General features: G+C 43.5%; 1 protein-coding gene across 7 annotated transcripts in view; it reads left to right on the forward strand.

The window, feature by feature from the left end:
- Positions 1-16,069, forward strand: part of Fn1 (fibronectin 1) — a 70,553-nt gene that overhangs the window by 29,229 nt on the left and 25,255 nt on the right. For 6 of the 7 annotated variants that reach the window (XM_051154127.1, XM_051154128.1, XM_051154131.1 and 3 more), the window contains exons 20-26: positions 197-463; positions 5,081-5,175; positions 6,367-6,535; positions 7,213-7,299; positions 10,542-10,733; positions 13,647-13,829; positions 15,432-15,521. In XM_051154127.1, coding sequence (XP_051010084.1) covers positions 197-463; positions 5,081-5,175; positions 6,367-6,535; positions 7,213-7,299; positions 10,542-10,733; positions 13,647-13,829; positions 15,432-15,521 — 1,083 coding nt within the window. Of the gene's footprint in view, positions 1-196; positions 464-5,080; positions 5,176-6,366; positions 6,536-7,212; positions 7,300-10,541; positions 10,734-12,215; positions 12,489-13,646; positions 13,830-15,431; positions 15,522-16,069 lie in introns of all 7 variants that reach the window. The other variant, XM_051154133.1, reaches the window with a different exon arrangement.

The following is a 16,069-nucleotide window of genomic DNA, read 5'->3' on the forward strand; positions in this document are numbered from 1 at the left end:
AGTTTTGGCAAAATTCTATGTCAGCCCCAGTCTCTGAAAGCCTCACAGTTTCCAGGGATATGACACTGATTCTAGTTTTAACCTTGAGGAGTGAAAGCTTGGAATATTTAATCAAGCTGGAGGTTTCCTCATGGTAATTATTGATCTAAACGTTTCTTGACACTTTTCATCTTTTTTTTTTTTTTTTCCTTCCCAGAACTGGATGCTCCCACTAACCTCCAGTTTGTCAATGAAACTGACAGAACAGTTCTGGTAACTTGGACTCCACCTCGGGCCCGAATAGTAGGCTACCGTCTGACAGTGGGCCTGACCCGAGGAGGTCAGCCCAAGCAGTACAACGTGGGACCGTCAGCCTCCAAGTATCCCCTGCGGAACCTACAGCCTGGGTCTGAGTACACTGTGACCCTGGTGGCTGTGAAAGGCAACCAGCAGAGCCCCAAAGCCACCGGAGTCTTTACTACCCGTAAGCTAAAATTCAAATGCTGTTTTCTTTTTTAATTATTAATTTATTCTTGTTACATCTCAATGGTTATCCCATCCCTTGTATCCTCCCATTCTTCCCTCCCTCCCATTTTCCCATTATTCCCCTCCCCTATGACTGTGACTTTAGTGCAGCGCATGGTCTTAACCATTGGCTTTCTCTGTCCTTCCACTCTTTTTTTTTTTTTTTTTTTTTTTTTGTGCATTGATATAAGGGTTTCAGATCCCTTGGAAATGGAGTTACAGATACTTGTGAACTGCCAAGTGGATGCTGGGAATTGAACCTAGGCCTTTTGGAAGAACTAATACTCTTAACCACTGAACCATCTCTCCAGCCTCTGTCTTGCTACTCTTTAAAAAGTTAACTGAAAGCCATAGTACAGCATTTAAGACAGTGCCACTGAAAGTGTGTCCCATGGACTGGCAGGTGAGGTGGTCTGAGAATATTTATTTCTTGTCTGCTGTAACATCTGGGGCTTTGCCACAATGGCCACCACAGTACATGGCCTTTGCTTGGGCTGATAAATGGTTCGAAGCAAGACTTTTCTTGCCAGAGGAAGCAGTATGTTAATTGGCAGGCATTTCCAGGTTCCTACCATCCTCCTGGGCTGACCCTATGAGTCAGGAGGGCTTGGGAGATAGCTTAGTGGATAAAGTGTGTGCTGCTTACATGTGAGGGCCCGGGTTCAGATCCCCAGCATGGACATAAAAAACCAGATGCTTTGGTGTACACTTGCCATCCTAGCACTAGGGAGAAGAGGATCTACAGAGGCATAACAACCGGTCTCCTTAGTAACTTCAGGTTCTCAAAAAATACACCATGGAGGCTGAATGTGGGGGTGCACGCTTTTCACCCCAGTGCTTGGGAGGCAGAGGCAGGTGGTTCTTTCCGGGTTTGAGACCAGTCTGGTCTATAGAGAGAGTTCCAGAACAGTTAGGACTACATAGAGAGACCTTATCTCAAAAAACAAAACAAAAAAGACCTCAACGTTTTAGAAGAAATGGCTGGAAATCTCTTATTTAGGCACATCCCAATAAAGGCCGCTATTCACAAGCTGTTTTCTTACTAATTACACTGCATTTACGTGACAAAGAATTATGAGACTATTTCTTGCTGAACACTTACTTGTTATTTTCAACTTGACAGTTTGAATTATGGAAGCGTGTAACATATGCAGGCTTTCTGCATTTACTGCCATGTACCCCTAGTTCTCAGCTTTCCAGGAGCTTTTAACAAGTCTTCTTTGACTAATTTTAAAATATGAATGCTCAAAAGCATTAAAGAGTAACTAACCTAAGCCAGGCATGGTGGTGCATGCTTTTAGCGCCAGCACTTGGCAGGTAGACTCAGGTGGACCTCTGTGAATTCAAGGCCAGCCTGGTCTACGTCAGTGAGGTCCAGAACAGTCAGGGCTAGGTAGAGGGACTCTGTCTCAATAGATAAACAAACAAACAAACAAACAAATAAATGCAACAGTATAGACTGACAGTTTGTGAATTATTCTGGAATTTGTCAAAGAAGATTCCCCGTCTTCTGTTCTACACAGGAATCTATGATTTACCACACACTTCTATGTGCATTTGGTGTGTGAGGTGGGGGACAGTGAAGGATTTTTTTGCCCCATGAGATTGTTCGTCACAAGCAAATGAAGTCTGCTTTCAGTTTGCAAGAGAACTCACTTTAAATTTTAAGTTGCCTGGCTTTGAGATAGTCCAAGAGCCACTCTCGCGGAGTTACTATCTTTTTTTTTTTCCTGCAAGCACCCATTTCGTAGAGATGTCCTTTGAGTGAACCAGTCTGAAGGTTTTCGTGCATGTGACCTCTTACTCGTGGCTTCTGGGCCATTTGCTGAAGGTTAATTAATACTGCATAGGATGCAGTATACTTTCCAAACATTTTTGAATAGATGACTTTTTGAAAGACAAATGGTAATAAAAAACATGTCACTTAGCTCAGGTTTAACTAAAATAATGTAAGCAAGGAGTTACACGAATCCATCTGAACCTCAAATAGTCTCTGGCTACAAACATCGGCAGGGCCTATGAACTTTAGTTTCTGCAGCTTTGGTAAATCTGAATTTTGGAAATAACTTTTCTGAGTTTATATATCTCATGCTAAATTTTTAAGAGCAACTGTGAGAGAAGTGGGGAGTACAGGCTATTTTTAGGGGGAGGAATTCAGCCTTCCCTTGTATTGAGGGCATATTTTATCTCTCAACAGCCAGGTTGTTCCTCACCTAACAAGCCCTGCCAGACCCATAATTCATACTTACAGGCACATCCTTTGTTTGACATCAGTTTGTGGGTTTGTGGCTTGGTGATTTTCCTGTAATGGTCTGCCTAGACAAGACAATCCTCTCAAACTCAGCAAGATTTAGCTGCCTGGCTTAAGCAATAGAAAATACCTAGGTGAAAGAAATTGGCTGCTCTGAATTCTGTTTGTTGGTTTTTCAAGACAGGGTTTCTCTGTGTAGTCCTGGTTGTCCTGGATGTTGCTTTGTAGATCAGCCTGGCCTCGAACTCAGAGATCTGTGTGCGTGCCTCCACCAGCTGGGGAGAGATTGTTCTTTTTGAGTCGTTTCCTGTGAGTGGTTAGAAATGGTCATCCGGACTGGCCCTGGCCATTTGGAAAAGTTGGTAGCAGCCAAGCAGGGTGTGATTTCAGGCCACCCACCCACATCATCTTAAATGCCATCAAAATAATGCACTTAGGAACCAACCCTACCCACCGACTCACTGGCAGCTCTGAGTACCCTGCTATAGGTTAACCGCTGCAGCCGGCTCCATGAAGTGGTCCGTGCATATTTGACTTTTCCTCCACATTGCATTAAAAAGAGAGAGAGAGAGAGAGAGAGAGAGAGAGAGAGAGAGAGAGAGAGAGAGAGAGTCAACCCAAACTGAAAAAATTAAAGTGGAAGGATTGTAATATTGGACCTGAATTATCATGATATACAAAAAAGAAAAAAAGAAAAAAGAGAAGAGAAAAGAAACGGAGCTGAGTGTAGTGAAAGATGAAGCCATTTTCATCCTGTTTTGGAGCTTGTGAGGTGTAGTTGGAAGGATGCTTGCCTACCTTGGGTTTGCTCTCCAGCACTACACACTGTACCCTGGTCCACATCCGGATTACAGCAAAGGGTGGGAGGGCGTAGCCTCCTCTACATAGAAAGTTTGATGAGCTACATGAGTAAACACAGGAGAGAGAGAAAGAAAGAAAAAACCAAGAAATTCATCCTCGTTTGTGTGACTGGAGGGTAACTAGCCATTTATAATTTATGTAAATGCATTCTTGGGGTTTATTCCAGCAGGAAAAGAATTTGCCTGCGGAATGGAGGAATGAGTAAATGGGGCTATTAGAAACCTTAAAATGTCTCTGAATTTAACCAGCTCAGATGTCTTGTTTTCTGGGACCTTGCCATTCTAAATTTATAATCAACCTGCAAGGTGGTTGGGAGTATTTAATCATAATTCTTTGTACATACTCCTCTTCTTTACATTTTTTCTTTTTTAAAATAGCTGGGCGGTGGCACATGCCTTTAATGCCCGTACTTCAAGAGGCAGTGGCAGATGGATCTCTGTGGGGTCGAGTCCAGCCTGGTCTATAGAGTGAGTTCCAGGACAGCCGAAGCTAAACAGAGAAACTCTGTCTCAAAACCAAAACAGAGAATAAAATAAAATTATGTGTCTATATATGTTGGGGTACGGCAGAGGGTGTGCATGTGGAGCATGGGTACCCAGAGAAGTACAGGAGAAGTGTTAGACCTCCTGTGGCTGGCTGTCCAGTTGGTTGTGAGCTACCCAGTGTGGGTGCTGAGAACTGGCCATAGGTCCTCTGCAAAAGCAGTATTTGATCCTAACTGCTGAACATCACCTCTGGCCTATGCATTAAAAAAAAAAGTAGTATTTTCACTGAAAGAAATGATGGTGGTGTCAGGATATTAAAATGCCAAGCATACTTTCACCGTAATTCCTATGACCAGTGGTTAAAAGTTGAATGCCCGTAGCATATTACTGCCCTGAATGATACATCACATGACTGAGGGATGGATCTTTAGAACTTGTAGCGCATCTACAGGGTCAGAATTTCCAATTGCATCTAAAAGTAACTTCCTGTGATTACGAAATAATTCAGCATGAAGCTATTTTTAGATTATACCTGTAGTTTCTTCCTTGTCCTTAAGGATTAAGAAACGAAATGGCTACCAGTTTGTGGTGAGCGGTTGTATATTTCATAAGGAGGTTGAGGCTGGTGATAAGATCCCCAAGTGATGAAAAGATACAGATCACAAAAACCAAGAAGTCAAAAGGGGACTTCCTTTAAGGTCAGGCAGCCCCTTGTTCTAGTCACGTGGGAGCGACGAGTCCCTCCCTGGCAGAAATTCAGGTCCCAGCTCAATGTTGGACCTGCAGAATCACCACCCAGGTGTCGCCAGGTTACGAAGAAGCAGTGATGTTCAAATCCTCAGCCGATGAAGGAACCTGGGCTTCAGTCTCTGTCTACTTGTTGGTTAGACCAAAGTTCTGGTAAAAATGCATATTAATCTGTAGCACTTGCCAACACCTATGGGCCCAAGCATTGAACCTCATGTTGGTTACTTTGCAGTGCAGCCTGTGCGCTCCATCCCACCTTACAACACGGAGGTGACAGAGACCACCATCGTCATCACCTGGACCCCTGTTCCAAGAATTGGCTTCAAGGTGAGTCACAGATACAGTCCAGAGGCGCCTTCCCAATTCTGCCGCTTTCTAGAGAACGGGGATTTGCTAAGCCTGGTGCTCACACTCTAGGCTCTTCTATTTTGCAAAGGAAGAAAACCATTAGCATGGAACTATAGTGCTTGGTTTTGTTTTTTGTTTTTTGTTTTTGTTTGTTTGTTTGTTTTCTATTCTTTCCCCTTGGGGGAAAGGATAAAAATATAGGAAAACTTCATTTGATGTGTTAGGATCTAAATGGGTGTCAAGAAGCTAACGAAAGCCGATTTGGGAAGACCAATTAAACTCACAGTCGCTTAAAAATCGCATTTTCATCCAATTGGTTTCATCTCGACTTGTTCAAAGCCCTGTGGGTGAATTTCTTAATAGGAGTTAAAATTGAGGTCTTTGTTTTAGATATCTGGAGTCGTGTTCTTAAAAGTAATAATATCAGGGACGTGATGAATACAAATGAATATGTTTTTAAAGAAGCCCATCCTTTGGCATTCAAAGGATGAAAAAAAAAGAAAAAAGAAATACTTATTATGCTTGGAAATCAAAGCCTGATTGTTTAAAAGAAGAAAAGAAATAGATAGAAGGTTACCTCACTTTTTAGTATGCAAATAGCTATATTGATGAGTCTGCTGCTCAAATATAGAGGAGCCCTTTATGAAGACTGCCGGTGCCCCTCTTTTAGTGTCTCTTAATAATGCCCTTCAGAGTTTTGGAAGCCACAGAGACTAGGAGGGGTTTCTCCAGAGTTGAATACTGTTTGATAATATTACCTAGGCTTTTGAAGTTATGAACACACGTCTTCACGGGGACATGTTTTTCATTTCCAAGTGTCAAAGTGGCTGATGATAACCAGAAAGTTACCTGGATGTGAATAACTCATTAAAGAGAGAGCCTAGGGCACCCCTTCCCTGCGTACTGCTGGTATGTGCCAGAAGATTCTTTGTCAAACAGTTACAGTGACATCTCTCTAGAACTTTCTCTTGTAAGTGACCCTCATGCCACAGGAAGATACTCTCCAGCTAATTGCAAAATCACTAAAGAGAGCCCCCTCCTATTGCTACCCACCCCGGAAAAGCACTGTGTGAGCTACTAAAGGGGTTTGTGCCGTGTAAGTGTACCCGTAGCCTCTTGGGAGCTCTGGGATATTCCTCCTTCACGTTGATTCGGCTTTCCTCCTTCCAGCTGGGCGTGCGACCAAGCCAGGGAGGTGAAGCTCCCCGGGAAGTGACTTCAGACTCAGGAAGCATCGTTGTGTCTGGCCTGACTCCAGGTGTCGAGTACACTTACACCATCCAAGTGCTGAGAGACGGCCAGGAGAGAGATGCGCCAATTGTCAACAGAGTTGTGACCCGTGAGAAGAGCTTTCTTTTTTTCTGTGAACTTTTAAACCATTTAAAAAGACTATTAAAGCCGGATGTGGTAGTGCATGCCTTTAATCCTAGTGCCTGGGAAGTTAAGGAGGAGCATCAGGGTTCAAGGCTGGCCTCACCTGCACCAAAAATTAGAGACCAATATGGTCTCAAACCCCAAAGAACTGGGTGTCCTAAAGACATACTAACACTTGGGAGGCTAAGAGAGGCAGGTATTGGAGAGTGGTGAGTTCTAGCCCAACCAGGGCTACACAATGAGAGCAGCCAGTGCTCTGTTGCCCAGAGAAACTCTGTCTCAGGGCGGGGGTGGAGTTGGGGGGTGGAGTGGGGGTTGGAACCAAAAAAAAAGAACAAAGAAAAAAGTCTTCCAAACTGGCAAGATGAAACAATCTCAGTAGTGTTATAATAGCATTAAACTGAAATCATAAAAAAAAAAAAAAAAAAAAAACAGTCATCTATCAGAGGGTCACTGTTGTCTCTGTTTTTATAGTGTATACTTTATTATATTTTTTTCTGATCCTAGAGAGAAAGGATAAAGGAAGGGAAAAAAGGGGGGGGTGGAGAGGACAGAAGGACGGAGAGCAGGCAGAAAAGGAAACACTTCATAAGCCAAACGTTTTATGTCCACTTTAACTTTTACATTTTCTCTTCTGTGTAGCATTGTCTCCACCAACGAACTTGCACCTGGAGGCCAACCCTGACACTGGAGTGCTTACGGTCTCCTGGGAGAGGAGCACCACCCCAGGTAAGGGGAGCACCACCCTGAGTAAGCATGCGGCAGATCCGAGGGCACACGTACACAAGGCTCTCCCAAGATTTTGATTTCATTCAGAGAAAACACTACTCAGCTATGCACTGTACAGGGTATAGGAGAGTTTATAAAGCACACAGGGTGTTTACTGTGTGTAGACATGTCTGCATGATCTGTCCACGGGAAAGGGAGAAATCGGATGCTAGGCTGTGGGAGAAAAGACAAATGTTCATACTACAGAGAATTATAAGGACTGGATGGAAACAAGATTTTATTCATTACATTAAAAATGCCCAAATAGGGAGGGGCTGGAGAGATGGCCCAATGGTTAAGAGCACTGGCTGCTCTTTCAGAGAACCTAGGTTCAATTCCCAGCACCCACAAGGCAGCTCACAGCTGTCTGTAACTCCAGTTCCAGGGGATCTGAAACCCTCCCACAGACATACTTGCAGGCAAAACACCAGTGCACACAATAAACAAACAAAATAAGTATATTTAAAGCCCAAGCGAGTGGCTGGAATCATAGTTCGTAGTTCTCTTGTGTGAGTTACCATAAACCTTAGACTGCTCACTGACGCTTGTCAGTTCTCTTGGGATCTGGGTGGGGCTGGCTTCAGGATTCCCAGTGGTTCCAAAATCTGCAGCTGCTCAGTCAGTTCCAGAAAATGGGTTCTGTGCTTGCATATATCTCATACACTGCGCACGGACTCCAGATCATCTCTAGATTCCTTCCAGCCTGATATGCTGCAGATGCCGTGGAAGCATGTATCCTACTTGATTATTATTTAGGGAACAGTAGCAACAAAGGCTGTGTGCACAGCACAGATCCAAATTACTATCAAGTGTTTTTTTTTTAGCCATGTGGTTCAGTACCTATGGATATGTAATGAATCGCACTATACGATGTAAGACAGGGCTGGGGAGAAGGCTCCAGTCAGTAAGGGCAGTTGCTGTGTAAGAACAAGGAAGTGAGTCCATCCCCAGCACCTGGACAGAAAGCTGGGCGTGGCAGCAGGAACACCTGTAGTCCCAGTGCTGTGAGGATGGAGAGGAGTTTGCTTAGCTCCAAGCTCAGTGAGAGATCCTGACTCAAGGGACTACGGTGGAGAGTGATAGAAAAATGAAGCTGTAAACATGTTCACACATACTAAAATGCATTGAGGGCTGCTGAGATGGTTTGGTGGGTAAAGACGCTTGTTGCCAAGACTGAGCTGATTCCCCCAGGAGTCACACGGTAGAAGGAGGGAGCTGACTGCCGAAAGCTATCCCGTGACCTCCACAGGCAGATCATGGCATACATGCACTTGTACATGTGCACACATGCTAAACGAATTTGTACGCACACGAAATGTAATTTCTTCACTTGATCTTAGCCGGAAGGCCGAGAAGAGATAAAACATACTTTCTTAAAAGGAAGAGGTGTGCTATACCTCAGCAGGGGTAAGCGGCTTGTTGCCAAGCCTGACTGAGGACAATCCCTGGGACCCATGCTGCCCTCTGACCTTCACATACATGCCATGGCCACGTGCATGCGGGCCTATGCACATGTACACACAGCGTAAGTAATTGTAATAGAAGCAAACAGAATTAATAAGAAAACGTCTTTATAAAATCACAAGGCATATATAGTGTAACACTACTCAAGGAGCATAAGGCACCACAAGAATATTAACTTAGATTCTGTGATTAAATAATGTTCATGCAGGAGATCTTTGCTGCAACACCATGGTACTCATTGCTGAGAATTTCTAGATGGAAGCAAACTCAGTGGAGCAATATATTTAGTTTATCATTTAATTGTTTTTAGTTTTACTGACATAACATTTTTATAAATGTAAGACTGTCATCCCAACACTGAGGCTGAGGAGGGAGGATTAGCAAGAGTTCAAGGCTAGCCTGGTATGCATAGTGAGTCTTAATGCTAGCCTGGGCCACAGTGTTGTCTCGGTCTCAACAAAACTATCTCTAATATATTATATGTGCACATATATGTCTATATGATTTTAAAGCACCTTTGATGGATGGTGTCTAGTCTGTAATTTGTAGAAATAATTTCTTACAGACTTCTTGCCCTTGTTTGGGCCTATGTGTCAGGCAGTTATCTATAAATGTGTGATGACAGTCACACAAGTAAAAATAGCTTAAAATATTCCCTTTAATCTCTCTTTGAAATGAACTGATTTCACACAGTGTTTCCTTCTCTGTGGCAATGTATTGTATAATGGGCCAGGTGCATTGTTTCCACATAAGTTACACAGGATTTGTGATTTGAAACTGACAAGTTCCTTGCTTCTGGGCAGCTGGATCATTAATCTTTGGTCTCAGTGGCCTGCCCAGTCAATGGTCAGTAGCAAAGGAAATGACCTAAACTCTATTGATTTCCCATCCCATTGGGTTTCCTAGCACAGACCACTTTAGTTGTGCACCTTTTCCCCACTGACAGAACATACCATCCTTCCCTTATCCTCACTGAGTCAGCATCGTGGTGTCCTCTTCCAACGTGGAGCTGCAGAGCTCTGGCCAGCACTGGGATTATTCATGCCTCCTTCTCAACACCTTCACTGCCCAAATCTCATAATTCTGGAGTCTTCTATGATAGCATTGCTTTTCAAGAATGAGGAGCATCTATACTTCTGTTTTCCAACCCACCTACCCCCACTCCGATTCTGTTCCTGAAAGTCCCATAGGTGGAAAGTGGTCCTGGAGTATTAAAAAACAAAACAAAAAAACATAGAATATTCTTCAGCTTTCCTGCAGGTTACCCATTAAGGAAAAGCAGGATGGAGTGGTAGAAGGAGGCTGGAGTTTATAGACAGGAAAAGTCTCAGGTCATAGCTTCTCTAAGATTTCTTTACCTTTGTTAAAGGTGTTAAAGGTACCAACATTTTGTTTTTAACTAGCAGTTGTACATATGTACAGTTTGTATGTATGCACGGAGGCCATGCAGGGGACATGATGCAGAATGATCAAGTTAGTATTTCCATCTCAAACATTCATTTCTAAGCACTGGGGACTCTCAGACTGTCTAGTGGTTCTGACAAAAAGCGTATGTTTCTATGGACCAGTCGCACTGCAGGGTTGGGAGAAGATAGAAACGAATTCCTCCTCTCTGACTGTTGGTAGAAGTAATTGCTCCACCTGGTCCTGTACAGGTCCATCACTGGTGTACAGTTCACTATTCCCTGGGTCATAAATGTTCTTTCCCTATGGTAACCTCCTCTCTCTATGTGCTTTAGATATCACTGGCTACAGAATAACCACAACGCCCACCAACGGGCAGCAGGGGACCTCTCTGGAAGAGGTAGTTCATGCCGACCAGAGTTCCTGCACTTTTGAAAACCTGAATCCTGGCCTGGAATACAATGTCAGTGTTTACACTGTCAAAGATGACAAGGAAAGTGCCCCTATCTCTGATACCATCATCCCAGGTAATAGAAAAATAAGCTGTTACCCTCAAGAGTGGCAGTTTGGGTAGCAGTAGGGATTAGCATCTTAATCCCCGGTAGCTGAGTGAGTCAGATGTAGTTGGGATTTAATGTCAACCTCCCAGCGAGCTCTCCAAAAACCACAAAGCCAAAGCAACTGATTGGATGAAGGCTTTGCTGTCACCTCTGCTTCACTGTCTGTGCTTCCCTGGGATGCTGTTTGTTGCCATGGGTGTGTGATGAGTGCAGCCACAGCATTAACTCTGTACTGTTTGCTCACATGGGAAGATTACTAAACGGTGTGGCGCGTCTGTACCCAGCGCTGACAGGCTAAAAGTAATGTGGTACATGCATCCTGTTGGGACATTTGTGCCCACTTTTTCAATCTGTATCTATCTCCGGCAGTTAGCTAGAAACCAGTTTTTAATCTCCGTATGTGGGCACCGAAATACACTTGGTTGACAATACAATTCTTTATCTTGCAGCTTCAAATCCTTTTTAAAATTGGAAGTGGGGTGAGAGAGAGAGAGAGACAGAAAGGCAGATGCAAAGGCCAGGCCTTCAGGGCTTTCTTTCTGTTGAATTGAAAGACAGGATCACAAAAGCCTGTCTGGGGATAGGTTCCTTGTTTGTCCCAAGTCTTTTGGTAGACTGAAAGCACCGGGCCAGATTCTGTTCCTTTCTGCACTATTTTGGAAAGCGTTTATGAATACTAATTAAATTACATGAATTGAAATGTTGGCCATAGAATGCTAGTTGCTGAATGGCCTTGACCTGACCATGCATTTCAGTGCCATATTCACAATAATACCATGACCATGCTGTCAAGAATTTTGATTGATTGTTTGTTTGTTTGTTTTTGTTTTTTGTTTTGTTTTGTTTTCAAGACAAGGTTTCTCTGTGTAATAGCTCTGGCTGTCCTGGACTCACTTTGCAGACCAGACTGGCCTTGAACTCACAGCGATCTGCCTGCCTCTGCCTCCCGAGTGCTGGGATTAAAGGCGTGCGCCATCACACCCAGAAAGAATTTTTGAATGTAGAAAAGTGATCAACTAACCAGCCAATATATTTTAAACCTTGTAGTTCATAAAACCTATTTTCTTACCAAAGGTTTTGAACTCTTTGCCCCAACACTGCTAGTATCTCTTACAGATACGCCTAAGTTGTGAGAATGATTTTGACATTGTAAATGTGTTTATGATTTTTTTTTTTTTAAGAACTTGAGAAGTTAAAATTGTATCATTCGGGGACATTGTCTAAATGCAAGAAAAGTCCCTAAAAGAATGTGGTAACTAGCCTTACTCTCCCAGGGAAGCAAATTATTCATGGTGCTTGGGAAGTCTTTTCAAATAGTTTGGGACACATTGCATATACCATCATTGCTTTACCATTCTGTCAATTTTACTACTGGTCACCTGATGTACATTGCTTTATTTTTGCCCCTGTTTTCCTTCTGCCTCTCTTCTTTGCTTCATAACTCAATAGAGGTGCCCCAGCTCACTGACCTAAGCTTTGTTGATATAACTGACTCAAGCATCGGCCTGAGGTGGACCCCGCTAAATGCTTCCACCATTATTGGGTACCGCATCACAGTAGTTGCGGCAGGAGAAGGTATCCCTATTTTTGAAGATTTTGTGGACTCCTCAGTAGGATACTACACAGTCACGGGGCTGGAACCCGGCATTGACTATGACATCAGCGTTATCACTCTCATTAATGGCGGAGAGAGTGCCCCTACTACACTGACACAGCAAACGGGTGAATCTTGAAGTCTTCTATGTTTGAGACATGGATGGTGTTGCATGCTGCTCCCTCACTCTGGTTAAATCTGGATGTTTCTAAGGAGAAGCCAATGATTGGCCACAGGGTTGAGGGATACATTAACCTAACTGAGTGAAAACATATATAATTAGCCTCGCGGAGTTTCATTCAGACCACAAACAGAGGTAAAGACACAGAAATCTAGATAACTGGTCTGTGAAATGCGAAGTGGATTTGAGTTTGCGGGTCTTGAGCTGTCTGTTTTTAAAAGGACAAATAGCGCACTGCACAATAAGCACCGGTTAACACTATGACACATCTCCAAAATGTGCCGCCGCGTGTTTCCTCTTACCTGTTGATAAGCTGCCAAGGTCCTTTGTAGGTAATAAAACACCCAGCAAAAATTAGGGCGGCAGGGGTAGGAGGGCAGTGTATAAGGCCTTCTGGATGCACTGCTATGCGAGGTCAGGAAACTCCTCTTTAACCACAGGCTGGGGGCCAGCATGCAACATCGTAAAGGTTCTCTGCTCTGCATGGTAAGAAACATGCTGAGAACCACCGTGCATGAATCCTCTCACTTGTAAGTAGAGTTCACTGAATGGAATTACAGCAATGCAGTAGTGTGTAGATATCTCACTCCAGGGAAACTGAGGAACGCCCCCCTCCCCTTGTCATTTTTTTGTTTGTTTGTTTGTGTGCATGTGTTTCTTTGCAAAGTACCGCTATGTCTCTTTGCTGTGTGGCAACTTAACCCTTTTCAGCCTGGGATAAAAATCTTCAGTGGTATTAATAAAAAAAAAAAAAAAAAAAAAAAAAGAGGCCAAAAAGCCAAAAAAACTGAAGCCAAACAACCAAACAACAACAACAACAAAAACCCTAATCTATTTGAAAGTAGATTAAAATTATTTTTATTCTTTAAAATCCATTGATGATGGCAGAAAGGTTAAAGGGGCCTAACAGTATTCTATATAGTCTTTTATTTATTTATTTTAACAGTAGTATATTGTGATATTAGATTGGATTTAGATTAGACTATTTGCATGATGAAGACTGTCTCTTTTGTGCATGAATACTGGTTTCTACCTTTTCAGCTATTTTGTTAGCTTTAACTTTAAAGTTACATTAACCTAAATCTTCCTTCTTACCTGAAACCAGCTGTCCCTCCCCCAACCGATCTACGATTCACCAACATCGGTCCAGACACTATGCGCGTCACTTGGGCCCCACCTCCATCCATTGAGCTGACCAGCCTCTTGGTGCGCTACTCGCCTGTGAAGAACGAGGAAGACGTGGCGGAGCTGTCTGTTTCACCCTCAGACAACGCCGTGGTCCTCACGAGTAAGCTCTCACACATGCGCACTCTGTAGGTACTTTTCTGGAGCACGAAGGATGGATTCTGAATTCCCGTGGCGGAACACCTGAAGAGAAGGAGAGCCCTCACAGGGCAGCACGCTATCTAAGCTTAATAGGCGGCTCTATAAATTGTGAGAGATGTAATGCTTCTGCCCGAGCAACAAACCTTTGATCTCTATAAATCACAGGGGAAAACACTGTCAGCGGAAGTGCCAAGGCTTCACACACTTTCTACTTCCACATAAGTACACTAAAATAAGGAAATACCAAATGAATTCTGGAGCTAAGGAGGGAATAAGAAAGGTGGTGTCGGCGTGTCTGTCACAGTGTTCTGTTTTGTGGATTCCATCAGCAGGTGATCTACTTAGCATTAGAAAACCTAGGAACAGTTTTGTGTGGAGAGAGGCAGAAGTTCTGCTCATAATTCAGAAAACATCTATTTACACGATTTCCCTGAAAGCTCATGAATTTAGAGAACAGCCAGGCGTGGTGGCGCACGCCTGTAATCCCAGCACTCGGGAGGCAGAGGCAGGCCGATCTCTGTGAGTTCAAGGCCAGCCTGGTCTACAAAGCGAGTCCGAAAGACAAACAACAGCAACAAGAGCAAAAAAGACTTTAGAAAACAACTGACAGTAAATAGACAGTTTTTTAGAAATTGTTTCTTCTTAGTTCCTACCATTTAGGGAGAGATATTTTGTATTAAGGAAAGCAGGAGGTTGTGGCATGATGCTGTGCTTTCGGTACCCATGGTGTAGTGAGATGCTAAGTGCACAGACTCCCCAAAGAGTGCTCAGAAAACACCCCCTCCCTTCCAGATGTGTTTCAGAAAGTGAAGTTCCAAAGGGCAGCTGAGCGTGACTGATCTTGCCTTCTCCCTCTGTGGCTGAGGAACAGAGCTTGACTGTGGCCATAAGGCCATTTCTTTCGGGAGCCAGCAGGAACCACATTCCTCAGTATGCCAGACCCTGCATCACATGTTGGCTCCAGTTCAGCAAATCCTCTCACGTGTTATTACGTGTTTTAAGAGTCCTAGTGCTGTGACCCCCAAAGTAACTCTCTGCCCCTTAGAGAAGTCACTATTACCCTACTTTAAAGATGAACATGCTCGGTACTGGGTACTGAACCCTGAGGTACTGCATATGTCTTGAATTCATTATCTTGAATACACTGATGGCCCCCAAGGACACATGTCATATTTTGTCCAATTGTACATCATAAATATATGCAGCATTGTATAACATTGAAGTGGCCGGCCACCTCATAAGGTTGGTAATGGGTAGGTGGCAACATTCAGTCTCCTAAGCAGTTGCCCTCTCAGCAGGTGCACTTTCAAGTGGATGAAAGAGATATTAGTGCCCATGTTTAAACTTGGCCAAGTTGCGTTTATGCAGGCAGAACTGCGGGCCTTAAAGTGGTACAGGACAAAGTGACCCTGAATTATAGATTATTTCCAAGCATGGGGGCTCACTTAGCTACAAATAAGCTGTGGAACGGAGTGCTTGGCTATTTCATCAGATGATGTAGTCCAGGGGGTGTTGTGGTGTCTCATGCTCTCAAGCTTAAAGCAAGCCCCACTTGCCTCTTCAGATCTCCTGCCTGGGACCGAATATTTAGTCAGTGTCTCCAGCGTCTACGAACAGCACGAGAGCACACCTCTTCGAGGAAGACAGAAAACCGGTGAGTTGTGTTGACAACGTGTTTATCAAGAAGAGAGCTACCAGCTTTAAATAGCACAATGATAAATTGAGTCTAAAAATGCATCTCCATCTTTCCTGATGTTGGTACATTACTTTAAAAAAAATTTTTTTTAAAGTTAGCATGAAGTAGTCGTTTTCAAAGTGGCATTTTCACCTGCTCTGTTGATCTTCCTCTTCCATTCCTCTCTGCTCCCTCTGCCACTCTTCCTGGTCCACATATCAGAAAGCACCTGGTTATTTGTCTCTCTGAGACTGGATTACTTTGCTTAACACAGTAATTTCTAGTTCCCTCCATTTCTTTGTAAATTTCATGGGTTCTTGTCCAAGTGATGAAACATCATGATCAAAAGTAAGTTGGGGAAAAAGGATTTCTTCTTATACTTCCACATCCCTGTTCATCACTGAAGGAAGTGAGGACAGGAATTCAAGCAGGACCGGAACTTGGAGATAGGAACTGATGCAGAGGCCACGGAGGAGTGCTGCTTACTGGCCTGCTCCTCATTGCTTGCTCAACCTACTTTCTTAATG

This window comes from Acomys russatus, chromosome 12 (genome assembly GCF_903995435.1).
Source record: "Acomys russatus chromosome 12, mAcoRus1.1, whole genome shotgun sequence".
Taxonomy (NCBI): Eukaryota; Metazoa; Chordata; class Mammalia; order Rodentia; family Muridae; genus Acomys; species Acomys russatus.